This window comes from Pseudorca crassidens, chromosome 17 (genome assembly GCF_039906515.1).
Source record: "Pseudorca crassidens isolate mPseCra1 chromosome 17, mPseCra1.hap1, whole genome shotgun sequence".
In the NCBI taxonomy this organism is placed as follows: Eukaryota; Metazoa; Chordata; class Mammalia; order Artiodactyla; family Delphinidae; genus Pseudorca; species Pseudorca crassidens.
The window spans coordinates 25,626,861-25,646,438 of record NC_090312.1 but is presented as its reverse complement, the minus strand read 5'-3'; the positions used below and the strand labels follow the sequence as shown (position 1 = coordinate 25,646,438).

Here is a 19,578-nt window from a genome sequence, read left to right as displayed (position 1 = left end):
GATTCTGTACCATATGGAATATTACAGAGTTGCTACTTTTAATATATAAATTCTAATAAAACATATAAGCAGGCTTCTGAACAACACACAAAAATGTGTGAAATAAGAACTGTCATTGAAGGAAATATGGCCTTCCTGAATTGATTAAAAAGCAGAAATAAGAGGGCTTCCCTGGTGGCACAGTGGTTGAGAGTCCGCCTGCCGATGCAGGGGACACAGGTTCATGCCCCAGTCCGGGAAGATCCCACGTGCCGCGGAGCGGCTGGGCCCGTGAGCCATGGCTGCTGAGCCTGCGCGTCCGGAGCCTGTGCTCCGCAATTGGAGAGGCTACAACACTAAGAGGCCCGCGTACCGCGAAAAAAAAAAAAAAAAGCAGAAATAAGAAAGTGTTGGGAGACGCAAGAGGGAGGGGATATGGGGATATACGTATAGCTGATTCACTTTGTTATACAGCAGAAGCTAACAAAACAATGTAAAGCAATTATATGCCAATGTTGTTAAAAAATAAAATAAAATAAAAAGGTTAGTTACACACTTGACTACACCTCTAATTGAACTGGGACTCAAAAAGAGTTCCAAAAAAGCCACTCAGACCCAAAAGAGATTTGTAGATATATTAATTTTACTTCTTTGACTTATGTTATATCCTTACCTAGAGGGTCTTCCCCACCTTTTCTATTTAGCAAAATTCAGCTCATTTTCACAAATATGCCATTTTTGAGAAGCTGTTCGCTATCCTTCCAAAAAAAAAGTTATTCCTCTTTCCTATATTATGGGTTCTATTTCTCATTTCCATCTCATGATGTCATAATTAATCTTATTTCCCCTTAAATAGAGTAGCAGATCTTGGAGGAAAGTACGTTTTCTATTTTTACCTTTGTCACCCAACTCAGTGCTCACTAAGTATTTGTTGAATTGGATTGATTTAATTTTTGCTTGGGTGGTAGAACAGATAAATATATCAAACCCATCAATGTTTTCTAACAAAATAATGACTAATATCTAATTACCTTGGTTATATCACCATCATCTAACACAGCATGCCAAACAGTGTTGTCACTCTAAGTTTGGTGAATTAATGAATAGATGAATGAAGAGATGATCGAATGAATGAAGACTAACTTTCAAAGGCTTGGGTTTAGAGTTTCCCAAAGCTAAAATGTCAGAGAGCTTAATGAGAGAACTCACTCCATTAATATGAACAGCAGTTTTGGGAGGAGTGAGACATATTCCTAAGGAATAAAAATATCATAAGCAATAAATATTAAAGTTTTTGAAAGTATTCAATGTTATATCATTACCTATGTCCAAAAATAATAATTCTAACCCTAGCTAGATCATATCACAATATTCATTGTAATTTGATTCTTGTTATTTTTATTAACATTTCTATGGACAATGCATATAATGAATAAAAAGTTTCTTAAAAGCCTTCAAAAACTGGGAATGGATTAAATACCATAGAAATACTTAACCTGAAAATTAAGTAAACAAATTCAAAGAAAAATTCCTTGGCAAATTCCATAATTTTATTTTCAATCCCCAAACCATTCTCTTTTTTCCCCTGAAGAAAATGAAAACAAATAATGTTCACAGAATGGCAACACGCTTTTCAAAATGGTAATGTTACTTGACTGTGTTACTATTACAATGCTGGAAAATTTCCAATAAAGTATGAAGCAAAGAATATGGACTACAAGATTTGGAAGACAGACAGATCTATACTTTACTTGCTAGCTGAGACACAATGTAAATTACTTCACCTCTTTGGACACTGCTTTCTCAATACAGGTAATAAGATATTGTAAGAAGTAAATGAGAGAAAAACCTTATAGTACCAGGTGCACTGCCATGTACATTATAAACACTCAACAATATTATTTCTCTTCTTTCTCCATTATAGCTTTTGGCAGACTACTAAAAAACTGAAAATTCTTTAAAGATATGATTTTCATATTTAGGCTATTTGGTTTTGACTAATCAACAACTCATAAGTCCCTTGATGCTCATTAAGGCTTCAGAAATTTGCATGTTGTCTTTATTCCTGCTTGATTCTCTTTAGGTATTTCTTTGTACATTTACAAGGAAGGCATTTGAGATCAATAAGTGAAATGTAATCAAATGAGGATGTTTCAGAGAGGGGACTATACAGAAAGAAAGAAAGAGAGAAAGAAAGAAAGAAAATGATAGATTTAGTGATGATATCCTTGAAATTGTTCTTTAGGAAAAAACCTATAATAGCACGTTAATATTTTCCAAGCTCACAAGAAAATGAGGACTGCATTATTCTCTCTTCATCAGAGAATCTCAACTTTTTGTTTTAACCCCACACATCTGAGGGTAATACATGGTTTCATTATTGATCATGGCTGACCAGTGCAGTAATCTTGATTCCTGGGGAAGAGTGGTTGCGTTGGGATGATGTAAGAGAGGAGAGACTCTTACCAGGGAAATGGAGAGTTTGTAGTTTTATAAAATTCACCAGATAGTTTTTATTTGCTCTTGTTTAGAAAGAAGAAGGCAGGATGTTTTTTAAAATACCATGGAATAAATATTGAATGAATATTTATTAGATGAATTTAAAAAATTTGGGATAAGGTGGCATACACAGCCTAGACCATAATCAGAGGAGTTTTTCTACAAATTTTCCAAGGAGAAAAATGTATAACCTGGCTTTCCTTTTCCTTTTACACGGAGACGATATGGTGATGAAGCCCTCATGTAATGTTTTTACACAGGTAAATGGCATTAAGTGGTTTCAAATACCATAACTGAACATAATTGAACATTATAATAATCTTACATTATCAGAAAAACAGATAATGTTTTTATCATTATAATTTTTAAATCTGAAAATAAATAAAAAGTTTTTCAGGACAAACAAAACCCAGGATTTATTTTTAGAAAACTGTGATTAGACTCAGTTGAGATTCCAATTTTACAAGGTAAGAAATGGTTATTATTTTACGCCTGCAGAATTCTGTAGCCAAGCATAATAGAACATTAACTAGTGCAAATTCAGAAAGGTGTAGTAAAACGCATGAAATAAAAACTATCCATAACCTTTAGAAACACAGTTTTTGTAGACTGATTAAAACACATGAAGAGAAAAATGTTATCTATACATCGAGCATACCAATAATTGAACTGGTATTCAAAGACAGCTACAAAGAGGGTACTCGGGTACAATACAGAGATGTAGAAAATGGCTTGCAGCCAGAAATTTAGTTTGTGGGAGGTTTAATAATCCCCTAACTCCTTTCCTTTAAAACACCTGCTTGAAGGGCAATATTTAAATTCTGAAAATAACTTCCCAAAGCTTGAAGTTCACTTTCCTTTGTGTTTTCTCAGTAATTTACCTTGAGGTTTTTTATGATTACCGAGGCTATTGTTTATTTAAATAAGCACACTCTCTCATACCTGACCCATATGTCCCTTCTTGATTCTAGATTTAACTTACAATGCTTATTTTATAACATTATATTATTTCCATGGCAACAATTGTCTTGGTATATTAAACAAAGGAAGATGACTTCAGCTGATTTGCCCTGTAGTGAAGGAGCTGGATTTGAGATTGGTAAACTTGAGCTGAAGAGAAAACAGTTAAAAAACAGAAATAAGGATGAAAAAAGTGAAATTCATTTTATTACATACCCTTGATTAGGGGCTGAATGCATTTACTAGGTAGAATAATCACTGTCCTACTCTCATGGATTCACCCTAAACCTACCCCCAATTAGTGCCACTGAACTTAAGGCAGATTGGTTCCTTAGCACAATGCACAGTTACTAATAGATAGTTCTATTCTGTCCCAGTGTGCTTTTGTCTGTTTTCAAAGCGCTAGGTACATTTGAACATATCTTAGCTAAGTGTATTACCAGATGACAAATAATAAAAACTTTTATTAGGAATCAACCTCTGTACTAATAACATACATATTTTTGGTGTTATTTTCAATATTATGAGGCTGAAATAAAAAAAAAAATCTATACACACATATACACAAAACAGACACATGGACTTTACAAAAAACATAGAATTAGAATTAATTTTAAAATGTATTTGCCTTATGTAACAATGACCTTTCCTTCTACTTTCAAAGGCTTTTAGGTACTCTCAATCTATTGCAACTTCAGTTAAATCCTACCCTCTCCTGAGACAGGGCATCAAAATGTAATTCAGTTACAAGTAACAATAACATTTAACTATCTCCTCCAGTTATCCGCACTGCCAAAGATAGCATTTCCTGAGAGCTACAGATGTCACTGTTGTAAGCAAGAACCAGTTTGGGGATATGTACAGAATATCATGACACTGGCTTATTTAATGCTTTTATTCTTTATGGCTCATATTTACATATAGCAAAAAATTTGCTCCCAATATAATCAGCTTCAAATAAAAATTCTTAATATAAATTACTTAACCTCCCTATGCCTCAGTGTCCTTATTCAAACCTTATATGACCATGCCAGGCATGTAGTAAACACACAGCAAATATTAGCTTTTATTATTACCTCAGGTAAAATATTTCTTACCTGGCACTAATATGTGCTAGGGACAAATCACTTTCTAATTAAGTAAAGACATATTAAAAAATAAAAAGACATATTAAACTAAAAACCAAAATTACTTTGTCTAATGCAAAGCCGATGAATTTCACGTTTTCCAGGTTAATAATACTGTATTTATTTTTCTTTAAATCACTACTTACAGGTTTAATCATTTCTCCTTTTTTAAGCATGTTTCCCAATACGTCTAGGTTAAGTTTATAGACACAGGTGAAGAACTAGCATGCTGTAGGTATTTCTGAACATGGGCATAATTCTCCACAAAAGCAGTAAGAGGTCACTTAGAGGTTGCAGAGAAAGCAAGTGCCTCTGGTACTTTTGTGATTCTAAAGTGAGACTCTTACTGTTGCAATTGCTTTAAGGATGTGACCCTGAAGCACAGATTCCAGTACATACTCCACTTCCTGCTCCTCTTTGTAATTCAACTCTCTCTAAAGAAGTCTGTATCCTCTATGTAATCCCAGAACTAACATCTTCTGACTTTCCAATTGGCAGGCAAATTTTGGCTTGCAACAAGATTTATAGTCAGAGCATGAGGACATATAAGGGAAATGAAGTGTTTTTACAAGTCTGCTATTTTAGGTTCTCAAAAAAATTTTTTTTTTAATTTGTCCAAATAAATCTGAGACTCTAATAACACAGAGGATCATTTCAATGAGTCTTGTTGTGAGTGAATCACCATTATAAGTAAGTCACGATCTACTCTAACTTGTTTCATGATGGTCACATGGTGAATTAACTTTATACTGTCTTATGCTCAGAATGGGCACCTGTAATATGCCAGAGATTATGGCAAACACACAGGAGGTACAAAGATAACTGAGATACAGCCGTTACCTTCAATGGCGTCACAGCCATCAGATAAAACAGCATGTATTCACTTGCCAACTATAGTATAATAAAGTAAGTTCAGGAGCTTACTTAGGTTATATTACTCACTTAGATTATAAAAGGCTCTCCATAAATCCATTTGTTTATAAATCCTAAATGAATGAGAAGAATTTAAGCTCACAGTCCTCAATGTAGTTATATTAAATAAGAAATGTGCATTGTCTTTTCCCATTTACACTGGCTTCTTTTTTATGGTTCATATTTACATATAGCAAAAATTTGCTCCCAATCTAACCTGCTTCAAATATTATTAATATGTTTACAGTGAAAATTGTGGATACTCAGTTTCTATCAGGCATATATTTTCCCTTCCTTTTCATTCCATTAGGGGGAAAAAAAAGTCAGCCAGTCTCCTTGTTGAGCTCTGAATTTCACTACATATTGGGAAAGATTTATTCCATATACAGATATGAAGTACTATATTTTTTCACCATATTCAATTTTTATAAATTTATCTTTTTTGTTTCATAATTATTAGCCTCCTCTTAGAGCTTAAAATTATGATAGAAACAAAAAAAGATAAATTTATTTATTGTTCATTGGTTGGTTGATTTACTTATTAGACTTGAGGGGTTCTGTGTTAATATCTACGCAGCAAATGCATTATAGACTAAGGAATAGTGTGATGGTCCAGGCTGAAAAGGTATAGTTCTTTATTGGTGTTAGGCTGAATAGAGTACCTCTGGAGTACAGCTTTGTTTATGTTAAAGTTAGTAAATTGAAAATGTAAAAACAAAGGAGCTTTGCCCCTATTATATATTCATTTCTTTATCAACTCAACAAGTTTACTGAAAGCTTTCTATATGCTAAACACTGATATAGATAAAAAGGCAAGTCAATACAGCATTATGAATCCCAGAAAGGGTAAATACAGAAAAGCACATGCAGCCTGTAGGAAGGACATCCAACACTTTTTAAAGGTCAAGAAAGGCTCCATATTATGATGGGTAAATAAGATGAGTCTGAAGAATAAATCATTTAGGTGAACTTATGGGGTGGATAGGAGTAAGAGGGTAACATTCAGAATTTAATTTGAGGGCAATGGAGAACAATGGTAGAATTTTAAACAAGAGAGTGACATCATCAAATTTGTATCATAGGAAGTTCATTCTGACTCTAGTATTTAGTTTGGGGAAAAGGGACAAGAATGGAGACTAGAGTCTGTTTGGGCTATTACAATAATAACTAAATAATGAGAGATAATGGCATCTTTACCTACGGTGTGGTGGTAGAAATAACAGCTCAACAGATTAAAATGCAAAGCCTCCTCCAGCCACTGAACAATGCTTTCAGTGCTTTCTCTCACTGTATCTTTGCATGTACCTTCTTAGAGATAAAGACATTATTTGTTTGCTTGTGCCAACACAAGTGAGAGTTTGATCATTTGCATATAGAGTAGACCTCAACACATCCTTAGCATCTTAAAAAGTAGAAAGTGCTTGGAGTGTTTGGGAATGGCATGTGGCATCTTGTCAATGTATTCCAGGATGCATATAGGGGAATGACTAAAAAGAGGGCAGTAAAGCCAACCTAAGAAGGGACTCTGGAATTTCAACTGTATCTAATAGGCATGAGAAATCACCTACCGATTTATGCAGGGAATAGACAGATGATCTGATCTAAGGTTACTTGGTGTCAACTTTAAGGTGAACCTCCCATTATACCCACCTTTTGGCATTCATGCCTTAGTACAGTACCCTCCCCTTGAGTTAAGTGGGACCTGAGACTTGCTTCTCATTACTCCTGTGATTTTATAACATTATGCAAAACTGCATCTTGCTAGAGACTCACTGGACAGACTTTCCTTGATGTTTTGATGAAGGAAGCATCTGAGCTAGGGAAGTTCACATGGCAAGGAACTGTGGATGGTCCCTAGGAATTGAGCAAAGAACTGAAGCTCTCAGTCCTGTAACCACAAAGAACTGATTACTTCCAATAACAATGTGAATTTGGAAGAGAATACTGAACGTCGGGTGAGAATTCAGCCCTGGACAACATCTTGTGAGACCCTAAGAGAGGACCCAGTTAAACCACACCCATACTCGCTACCCACAGAAACCAAGAGAAAGTAAATGTGCTGTTTTAAACTGTTAAATTTGTAGTAATTTGTTACTCATCTACAAAAAGGATTATAATTAGTAATGCTATTGAAGATAAATTAGATGAGGGAAATTTGGAAACAGGAAGTCCAGCTAGCAAAGAAGAGATGATATAGTAGGATTATACATGTAATTGAGAAAACATGAGCTGGAATCAGAAAAAAAGCTGACTTCAAGCTCTTTACCAACTTAAATAATTAATCTGGATAGTTTATAAAATGGGATAATAACATTCTCTCAAATGGTTTCTAAAAGGAATATATAAAGGGAAACATATTGTTTAACACAATGCCTAGCACACATTATCATTATTGAGCTGTAACGTTTATGAGGACTAATAAGAACTGGACTAAAATAAGGGTAATGAGAATGGAAATGGTGGTAAATTTGAGCAATAGCTTTTGGTAGTAGGTCTCAGTGACTTTCCAATATGGATAGAGAGAAAGAGAGAGAGGAGGACGTAAAAGGTGACACAGTTTCTAGCCTGAATGACTGGATGAGAATGATGCCATATCTGAATGAAAGAGTGCAGAAGGGAGAGCTGATTTGGTGGAAGAGATAATGAGTTCTGTTTTGGAGTGTGAAGTCGGTGTGCTTGTGGAAGGCCATCCATGTGGAGAGGGCCAGTGCACAGCTGGGAATACGGACTTGGTACTCAGAAAAGATGTGGGTATATGAAAGGATCTGGAGATGGTTGTGAATTAGGTTACCCATAAATTGCATCAGTGTACACACACACACACACACACACACACACACACACACACACTCCTAACACTCTTTCTGTAAAAACATGAGAAATCCAGGGAAATTTCTCCCAGCAGCCTCAGGAGAACTGGATTAAAGCTCCACAATCAACTTGATGTACCCTGCATCTGTGGAATACCTGAATAGACAACGAATCATCCCAAATTGAGGAGGTGGACTTTGGGAGCAATGATATAGATATATTTTTCCCTTTTTCTCTTTTTGTGAGTGTGTGTGTATGCTTCAGTGTGTGATTTTGTCTGTATACCTTTACTTTTACCATTTGTCCTAGGGTGCTGCATGTCCATTTTTTTTCTTTATTATTACTTAAAAAATTTTTTTTTCTTAATAATTATTTTTAATTTTTTATTTTAATAACTTCCTTTTATCTTCTTCTTTCTTTCTTTCTTTCTTTCTCCCTTTAATTCTGAACCGTGTAAAGGACAGGCTCTTGGTGCTCCAGCCAGGCATCTGGGCTGTGCCACTGAGGTGGGAGCCAAGTTCAGAACACTGGTCCACAAGAGACCTCCCAGCTCCACATAATATCAAACGGTGAAAATGTCCCAGAGATCTCCCTCTCAATGCCTAGACCCAGCTCCACTCAATGACAAGCAAGCTACAGTGCTGGACACCCTATGCCAAACAACTAGCAAGATAGGAACACAACCCCATCCATTAGCAGAGAGGCTGCCTAAAATCATAATAAGGCCACAAACACCCCAAAACACACCAACAGATGTGGACCTGCCCACCAGAAGGACAAGATCCGGCCTCATCCACCAGAACACAGGCACTAGTTCCCTCCACCAGGAAGCCTACACAACCCACTGAACCAACCTTAGCCACTGGGGACAGACACGAAAAACAACGGAAACTACGAACCTGCAGCCTGCGAAAAGGAGACCCCAAATACAGTAAGTTAAGCAAAATGAGAAGACAGAGAAACTCACAGCAGATTAAGGAGCAAGGCAAATACCCACCAGACCTAACAAATGAAGAGGAAATAGGCAGTTTACGTGAAAAAGAATTCAGAGTAATGATAGTAGAGATGATCAAAAATCTTGGAAATAGAATGGAGAAAATACAAGAAACGTTTAACAAGGACCTAGAAGAAAAAAAGAGCAAACAAACAGAGATGAACAACACAATAAATGAAATTAAAAATTCTCTAGAAGGGATCAATAGCAGAATAAGTGAGGCAGAAGAACGGATAAGTAACCTGGAAGATAAAATAGTGGAAATAACTACTGAAGAGATGAATAAAGAAAAAAGAATGAAAAGAATTGAGGACAGTCTCAGAGACCTCTGGGACAACATTAAATGCACCAACATTCGAATTATAGCAGTTCCAGAAGAAGAAGAGAAAAATAAAGGGACTGAGAAAATATTTGAAGAGATTACAGTTGAAAACTTCCCTAATGTGGGAAAGGAAATAGTTAATCAAGTCCAGGAAGCACAGACAGTCCAATACAGGATAAATCCAAGGAGAAACACGCCAAATCAATCAACGTGATATACCATATTAACAAATTGAAGGAGAAAAACCATATGATCATCTCAATAGATGCAGAGAAGCTTTGGACAAAATTCAACACCCATATATGATAAAAACCCTCCAGAAAGTAGGCATAGAGGGAACCTTCCTCAACATAATAAAGGCCATATATGACAAACCCACAGCCAACATCGTACTCAATGGTGAAAAACTGAAACCACTTCCACTAAGATCAGGAACAAGACAAGGTTACCCTCTCTCACCACTATTATTCAACATAGTTTTGGAAATTTTAGCCACAGCAATCAGAGAAGAAAAAGAAATAAAAGGAATCCAAATCGGAAAAGAAGTAAAGCTGTAACTGTTTGCAGATGACATTATACTATACCTAGTGAATCCTAAAGGTGCTACCAGAAAACTACTAGAGCTAATCAATGCATTTGGTAAAGGTGTAGGATACAGAATTAATGCACAGAAATCTCTTTCATTCCCATACACTACTGATGAAAAATCTGAAAGTGAAATTAAGAAAACACTCCCATTTACCATTGGAACAAAAAGAATAAAATATCTAGGAATAAACCTACCTAAGGAGACAAAAGACCTATATGCATAAAAGTATAAGACACTGATTAAAGAAATTAAAGATGATATCAATAAATGGAGAGATATACCATGTTCTTGGATTGGAAGAATCAACACTGTGAAAATGACTTTACTACCCAAAGCAGTCTACAGATTCAATGCAATCCCTATCAAACTACCACTGGCATTTTTCACAGAACTAGAACAAAAAATTTCACAATTTGTATGGAAACACAAAAGGCCCCGAATAGCCAAAGCAATCTTGAGAAAGAAAAATGGAGCTGGAGGAATCAGGCTCCCTGACTTCAGACTATACTACAAAGCTACAGTAATCAAGACAGTATGGTACTAGCACAAAAACAGAAAGATAGATCAATGGAACAGGATAGAAAGCCCAGAGATAGACCCATGCACATATGGTCACCTTATCTTTGATAAAGGAGGCAAGAATATACAGTGGAGAAAAGACAGCCTCTTCAATAAGTGGTGCTGGGAAAACTGGACAGCTACATGTAAAAGAAGGAAATTAGAACACTCCCTAACACCATACACAAAAATAAACTCAAAATGGATTAAAGACCTAAATGTAAGGCCAGACACTATCAAACTCTTAGAGGAAAACATAGGCAGAACACTCTATGGCATAATTCAGAGCAAGATCCTTTTTGACCCAGCTCCTAGAGAAATGGAAATAAAAACAAAAATAAACAAATGGGACCTAATGAAACTTAAAAGCTTTTGCACAGCAAAGGAAACCATAAACAAGACGAACAGACAACCCTCAGAATGGGAGAAACTATTTTCAAATGAAGCAACTGACAAAGGATTAATCTCCAAAATTTACAAGCCCCTCATGCAGCTCAATATCAAAAAAACAAACAACCCAATCCAAAAATGGGCAGAAGACCTAAATAGACATTTCTCCAAGGAAGATATACAGAGTGCCAACAGACACATGAAAGAATGCTCAACATCATTCATCATTAGAGAAATGCAAATCAAAACTACAATGAGGTATCACCTCACACCAGATAGAACTGCCATCATCAAAAAATCTACAAACAATAAATGCTGGAGAGGGTGTGGAGAAAAGGGAACCCTCTTGCGCTGTTGGTGGAAATGTAAATTGATACAGCCACTATGGAGAACAGTATGGAGGTTCCTTAAAAAACTAAAAATAGAACTACCATACGACCCAGCAATCCCACTACTGGGCATATACCCTAAGAAAACCATAATTAAAAAAGAGTCATGTACCAAAATGTTCATTGCAGCTCTACTTACAATAGCCAGGACATGGAAGCAACCTAAGTGTCCATCAACAGATGAATGGATAAAGAAGATGTGGCACATATATACAATGGAGTATTACTCAGCCACGCATAGTACAGGGAGATCAGCTGAGTGCTTTGTGACTGCCTGGAGGGGTCGGATAGGGAGGGTGGGAGGGAGGGAGACGCAAGAGGGAAGAGATATGGGAACATATGTATATGTATAACTGATTCACTTTGTTATAAAGCAGAAACCAACACACCATTGTAAAGCAATTATACTCCGATAAAGATGTAAAAAAAAAAAAAAAAAAAAGAAACGAAATTGAGCTATTTGTAATGAGGTGGATTGACCTAGAGTCTGTCATACAGAGTGAAGTAAGTCAGAAAGAGAAAAATAAATGCCGTATGCTAACACATATATATGGAATCTAAAACGAAAAAAAAAAATGGTCATGAAGAACCTAGGGGCAAGATGGGAATAAAGACGTAGACCTACTAACGAATGGACTTGAGGTTAAGGGGAGGGGGAAGAGTAAGCTGGAACAAGTTAAAAGAGTGGCATGGACATATATACACTACCAAACGTAAAATAGATAGTGGGAAACAGATGCATAGCACAGGGAGATCAGCTCGTTGCTTTGTGACCACCTAGAGGGGTGGGATAGGGAGGGTGGGAGGGAGGGAGATGCAAGAGGGAAGAGATATGGGGACATATGTATAACTGATTCACTTTTTATAAAGCAGAAACTAACACACCATTGTAAAGCAATTATAGTCCAATAAATATGTTAAAAACAAGATTAAAAAAAAGTACATTAGAAATCCCTTGGAAATAACTGAATTATGTGCTGCTTGAATGAAAAGAACCCACAACGAAAAACATAGAGAATGGGAAAAGGATCTTTTCTTCTTTCCTTAGAGATGAATGACTAGTAAATTTCCAAATGCAAAGGGGATATTTAAGTTGACTAAGCTTGGTAATTCTGCTGCAGAGATAAGCAAACTATGGCCTGAGGGCCACATCCAGCCTCTTGCCTGATTTTCTAGATAAAGTTTTTTTGGAAAGCAAACACATTTATTCATTTGTGTATTATCTATTGCTGCTTTCACAATGCAATGGCAGAATTTAGTATTTGTCATTGAAACTGTGTGGACCACAAAGCCTGAAATATTTACTGTCTAGCATTTATAGTAAAAAAAAAAAAAGTTTACTCATCCGTGGTCTATTCCATAAAAAATGGTAGTCTTTAAAAATAGTGCATCAATAAATAAGGTAATAAAGAAATGCCACCTGGTATACCACAACACCAATCTAAAAAGTTCGAAACTTGGTTTCTGGCATAACCTTCCACTGATTACTTATAACCTTTCTGTAACAGCATTTTTTCAGCTGTCAAGTAGGAATAATACCTCCTCTGCTTACTTCTGAAGCTTGGAAGCAGGAAACTATTTTAAAAAACTATAAAGCATCAAAGTATAAGTTATTATTGATATTATAGATTTTTTATATTGTCAAATCAAGAAAGTGCACTCACTCATAATTATATAAGAAAAATATAAATATACATTTCTGTATGTAATTTATTAAAGGAAACTTTCTATTATTTTTTGTTATATTTACAAGAAATATTTGGGTTGAGTAGAACTCATATTGGCATTATCCTTTCCAGGAAAGAAAAGCACAGAAAATTAAGATGTTTGCTTAAAGTCACCCAACTAATTAATGGTAGTGTCTGAGAGCTAGTGAAATCTCTTAATCATAATTTGCTTTCTACAGCACCGTGTATCTACAATGGTGATACAATTTGATAAATCAGTCATATTTGACATACCTGTGTGGGTATCTGAGATATGTAATTTTAGTATAGGGAGTTCAGAGGTTGAGATGAAATAAACAGATTTTTTGTTTAAAGATGAACTGTCTCTTCAAGTGCAATTTATCCTTTCCTGTTTTGAATTTTTAATAAAATTTTCAATTTAGAATAGTTTTAGATTTACAAAGAGGTTATAACGATAGTACAGAGTCCCCGTATATGTTTCACCTGTTTCCCTTATTTTTGACCTTCATTTTAAAACTAAACAATAAGTAACCATCAGTATATATCATCTAGAAAGTTAGAAAAGTGAGAAAAATATGTAGATGTGTAATGTAGAGTTATCATTTTTCTCATTTCACTCATGATTAAGGGAAGATGTTGTTACTTGTCCAAGGTCAGATAAAAAATTGATGACACAAAATTAGAAATAGAAGTAGATGTGTTAAATAGACTATAAGGATGAATGAATTAATGTCTTTAAAATGACTTCAAAATGTATGGACTTCTTAAAATGTGTGGACTCTTGCCTAAAGACAAATCATTACTAATATTTAACTTGCTAATTTACTTTCCAAAACAAAATGTTTTCATTAGCTCCTAGTTTATTTGTAACATGACCTGGCATGGTTCCTGGTATGTTTGGAAGCTTAATGAAGACATGCAAGTTTTTTGGGTTTTGTTTTTTTATTTAGAAAGATGACAATGGGAATGCCTGTGTTTTTTGTAATGTGAACTTTAGAAAGGGAAATTAGGTACTTATTTTTTGACCAAAAACAAGTCAGTGTTTCTCATTTTCAAAGTAATCAACTTTTTTATACTTTTTTTTTGGATATTTGATTGCAACTTAAAAATGTGACCAGATATCCATATCCACAGCAATGTGGAGCTACAGGATAATCATTTAAATATAAAATATATCCACTGAAATATCATTTTACCTATTATTTTTATCTTTTTCAAAATGTAAAACATAATTATATATATGTATTTTTTAAAGGTAAAACTTTCCCCTTGATCACTAAGTAGTAAATGAGATTACACGTATGAAGTACTCAGCTGCTGATGGCACACTAAAATTTTTCATCTCCTCCTTTTCTTCTTCCCTTTCCTCTCTTGCTGGTTGGTGAAAATCACTGTTCACCACTCAGTCATCATGGCCCTTAGGAGAACGAATGGTGGTAAAGAGAGTTGCAGGCATAAGGAAAAGGGACTAAGGTTTGTTGAGCAAGTGTCACTTGTTGAGTGGTACATTAGGTGATTTACATATCTTTTATTGCTTAGAGCTATAAGCTGTCTTGCACTATGGATGTAATTATCCACATTTTACATTTCAGAAAACTTGGCAGGAGAGAGATCTGAACAACTTTCCAAAGATCACATAGCTTAGGAAAGGCTGAAAAGTAAATATGAACTATCTGCCTGCAATGGAGGCCACTTCTTAGAGAGAAGAATCCCTGTTACTGAGTGGGTGTTACAATCTCTACTGGTATCAAGATTCTTCTCCTGCCTCTACAAATTTCCCTGCACTTACGACAACGTGGATGGACCTAAAGGGTATTATGCTAGGTGAAATAAGTCAGAGAGAAAAAAACAACCATCATATGATTTCACTTATACGTGGAATCTAAAAAATAAAACAAACAAACAAACCAAAACAGAAATAGAATCACAGATACAAAGAACAAACTGGCAGCTGCCAGGGGGAGGGGTGGGTGGGAAAAATATGTAAAGGGGTTTAAGAGGTACAGACTTCCAGTTATAAAACAAATAAGGCACAGGGATGCAATGTACAGCATAAGGAATATTGCAATAAATGTGTACGGTGACAGATGGCTACTAGACTTATCGTGGTGATCAATCTGTAATGCATATAAATGTTAAATCACTTTGTTGTACACCTCATACTAATATAATATTGTATGTCAACTATACTTCAACAAAATAATTTAAAATTAAAAATTTCCCTGCACTTAAGTAACCCCCGATAAATGGGTCACAATAGAAGAAATTTCCTCTGATTGAAATAGAGGACAGCCTAAGGAGTTTTCTGAAGCTACGTATCAACTGTAATTAAGACCAGATTCCCTCTCAACTTTATTGAAGCTGCCAGTCAAAGATAGCGGTGTGCTTTTGTTAATGGAGCGCAAGTCTGGGCCTCAGAAATTGTGCTAGGCATGGCTATGCCCCTGAGTTTGTGTGAAACCTTGAGTTTTTTATAGACATTGTATCTTCACTGATAAAATCATTATTCTAAACCTACTTTCAAAGCATAGGTGAATTTTTGGAATGGTACATAATATAATCTTTTATAGATTGTAAAGACAATATTATGGTGTTATTATATTGTCTCATTTTGTTAAAATATTACCTTAAAACATAAATGCAGAGATTTCTCAGGAAAACATTATAAATAATGAAACATTATTTATTATTCATCTAACATCTAGAATTAAGGTAACTTTCACCAAATTCTACCAACAGAGATTGGAAGACACTAACCAATTTATACACTAAATATAGGATCAAAATTAAATATATAGTAAAAAATAAACAAAAAGTAAGTTTCCAAAAATTGCTTTATCAGTTGCCTTATGTCCAGAGTCAGGCACATTCTTACATAACCTAGGTATACGTAAGTCATTTTAGTAAATGTCAGTATTAGTTTTACACATGACACAAAATTTTAAGTCTCATCTATGATTTGTTCTGGGAATGCACTGTTTGCAACCTTGTACCAAGGAAAAACCACCTAGCTTCCAAATAACTGAAGCAGAAACAAACTTTTGGAATACAACCTACTCATAATTTGGCCACTGTCTGTAACATAAGCTTTCTATGAGCCTGGCGATGCTGAGTACTAAATGATGTTTTTAAACAAGTATGCACTAGAGAATTGGCTTTAGAGATATATGAAGTGAAAAGCACAAAGAATCTAAGAAGAGATAAAATATGTCCAAATAAACTAGCATTGCTAAAACTGCATCTGTTCATATGAATAGTTACAAATAATGCACATTTTATGTGACTGAAGATTGTGAACTTTGAAAAGATAACAAAATAAGAAATATATACATACGCATATACGGAACCAGAAATGCAAAAAGGAACATATTTGTTTTAACGAATAGGCAAAAGAGTGAAGAAAAATTTAAAGAAAATTGGAGAAATAAAATTTTTAAAAAATCATACTATTTGAAAATATTTCTCACCCTATCGTGTAACTTAAATGTATACCTACAGTGGACTTTATTAAGGACAGTAAACTTAATTGTATACTTTAATAAGCTTAAAAGCAAGCACAGTTAATTTTAAAATGAGGGGAAAATTCCCATGGCAATAACTTTGTTTTCTAAATTTGTCCATAGGGTGATTTTATGTTATACTTCTCACTAAAGATTTAAGCACGAATAAACCTACTCTCAAAGAAATACTTTAATATAACAAAACGAACTTGAAGTTACTTGTTTTGTAAAGTCAGATTTTCATAAATCTACTTATTAAAATTTATTGTAAAAGTGGAGTAAACCTTAAAAATGTAGATACAAACACTTTCTTCTCAGCCTGTGTAACATCCTGGTATGTTTCTGGTACTTTGAAAGAAAATATTAATCAACTCTTTGTGACTTAGAATTCTTTCAGATTTACCTTTCCCTCAGTCTTTTTGAGGTTAAACCATCCTAATGAAAAGAATTTGGGTTTCAGAATGCGAAAGACTGTATACAAATCACGGTTCTGCCACATATAACCTTGACGATCTTGGGCAAGTTGTTTAAAATCTCTAAGACTTAGGTTCTTCTGATGAAAAATGGGGGGAATAACAATAACGGAATTATAGTAAGAATTAAATGAGGTAAATACATATATAAAAGAGCCAGGTAGACCCTCATAAAGGTTGGTGTTTTATAACATGGAATTCATTCCGTACTATAATTGGTTTTATAAACTAGATCGGCGGGTTGGATAGGCAGCAGATTATTCTCAATATAATAAGAGTTATAACAGCATCTAAGTTCTGAACCCCTCCTATATTCCAGGAATTGTATTAGGTGTCTGACTGGCATGGCTAATCTCTTTAACCCTCATAACTAACATTAGCAAAATGTTGTAACCATTTTGCTGATGAGAAAAGTGAAGTTTAGAAAAGTGAATTAACCCAATATCAAATGACCAGGATATAAACCTAGGCACTCTGTAGCCCTCATTTGGACTATTCCCAAGATTCTCATTAATATTCACACCAAAGAAAAATGGAAATGGGAGCAATTCAGATAAGGAGGGGAATTCCATATCTGGCAACAGCAGAAAAAAACCAAAAAACCCCAAAACCCCAAACATAAAAACAAAACAGAAGGACTATATATGTCTTCCTGGAAAAGATGCTCTGAGAGTATGACTACTTATCACCTCCCAGCCTCTGTGGCTGCTTGTGCCATTTCTATAAAAGCCTATGATTTTTAAAAAGAAATTTCACCTGTTGAATATCAGCTTGTCTGTTATGTAACCCTTAGGGGCTGTGAAAACAATCTCATCACTATAAAACTTATTAACTTGAAAGATCAAATTTTTTTTACTAGATTTGGGGATCCACAGGTATTCCCACCACATTCTAAACAGTGGACAATATATTGAATAAGTCATAGAGAGTATCCTCTTCTCCATTTGCATTTTCATCTGTGGGGTATATTGCCTCCATTAAAAAAAGAAAAAAAGGACAAATTCTTAAACCACAGATCAAATCTTTACCAATGTGCCTGATTTTGTAGCATATTATAACTTACAAAGATTTGTGACGCACCATTAAATTTACAATTAAATTCAAATTAAATGGTTTTGAGAGTTTTAAGAGCTTTATGAAATAATAAAATGATCTTTTGCATCTTGTTCTATTGTAAAAATGAGTACTGATAACCACTGAATGGGTGATGACCTAAAGAAATTCTTGCCTCTCTATTTCCTAATATAAATAAAAATGACTTTAAGTCCTAGTGAAAAGTCCTCCATTTTCTCTACAGATTTTTTTTTTTAATTTATCAGTCAAAATATTCATTTCCAAAGGTTGAGGTGGTGCTCCAAACTTTCAATATTTTAATTATTGCAATTCTTTATCTCATGTGAAATGAATTCCCATCTTAATTCATCTATCATAACAGATTAATTCTATAGATGACACATACTGAGTCAATACGTGCCTTGATGGTCCTTAAATTATCTATTATTTTCCCTTGTAATCATGTTTCCTACATGTTAATTCTAAATTATAAAATATTGTCAAAACTTCAGTTAGAAGTCATGGAAAATCATCTATTAACAGAATACAAGAATGCAATTTTCTGTAAGCTCTCAAAATATGATTCTGTCATCTACCTATTTATCTATCTGTCTATCTATTCATTCCTTATTCTCATCATCTGAAAACAAATTTAGAAGCATGGTTGGTTGAATAGAACAGTTGAGAAGGTAACTGAGGTATACCAGATTGCCAAGTGGAAAAAACACTGAAATAACTAATATGAAAGAAATGAAGAAATTCAACAGATTATTAAAAAACGAAGGGTGTATAACCATGCAACTCCATGGACAGTGACTACACATACAAGCAAATGAAAGCAGCTGACCACGTACCCACACACCTTGGCAGAGGTGCACTCCACACTCGTCGGCCGCCACCAAGACAGATGATCTCTGGCGTCCCTTCCAGACGATAACCTGATGAGCATGAGAAGGCCAGAGTGTCACCAACCCCAAAGCTGAAGCCAATTCGGTTACCATACTGAGGAATTCCAGGATCTTCACAAGGTTCCAGATTATACTCTGTAATTGGATGAAGAGAACAAAGAAAATGTTAGTAGTAACCTTTAAGGGTATATTCCTATTTGCAAAATGGATGTTTTTAGGGCCAGCCATACATTTTAAAAGTTACTGTATGTAAAATTATGGGTATATGCTGATGGCACACATAATTTTCTTCTTTTGTGAAAGGTCTACTAATTTAATGAATACTCTTATGTGTGAAATTCAATACAGGTGAGAAAATGTCACCTTCTGAGTGATACATTGAAAATGTAGCTATTTATCTTGTATTTTTTCTTCTGCATTAGAAAA

The 19,578-nt window shown here is 34.7% G+C and overlaps 1 protein-coding gene across 1 annotated transcript in view; it reads right to left on the bottom strand.

Annotated features, from left to right (window-relative positions):
• Positions 1-19,578, bottom strand: part of LOC137210719 (CUB and sushi domain-containing protein 3) — a 705,705-nt gene that overhangs the window by 367,389 nt on the left and 318,738 nt on the right. Inside the window, exon 16 of the mRNA XM_067712783.1 lies at positions 19,099-19,287. Within this exon, the coding sequence (XP_067568884.1) occupies positions 19,099-19,287 (189 nt within the window). The remainder of the gene's footprint in view (positions 1-19,098; positions 19,288-19,578) is intronic.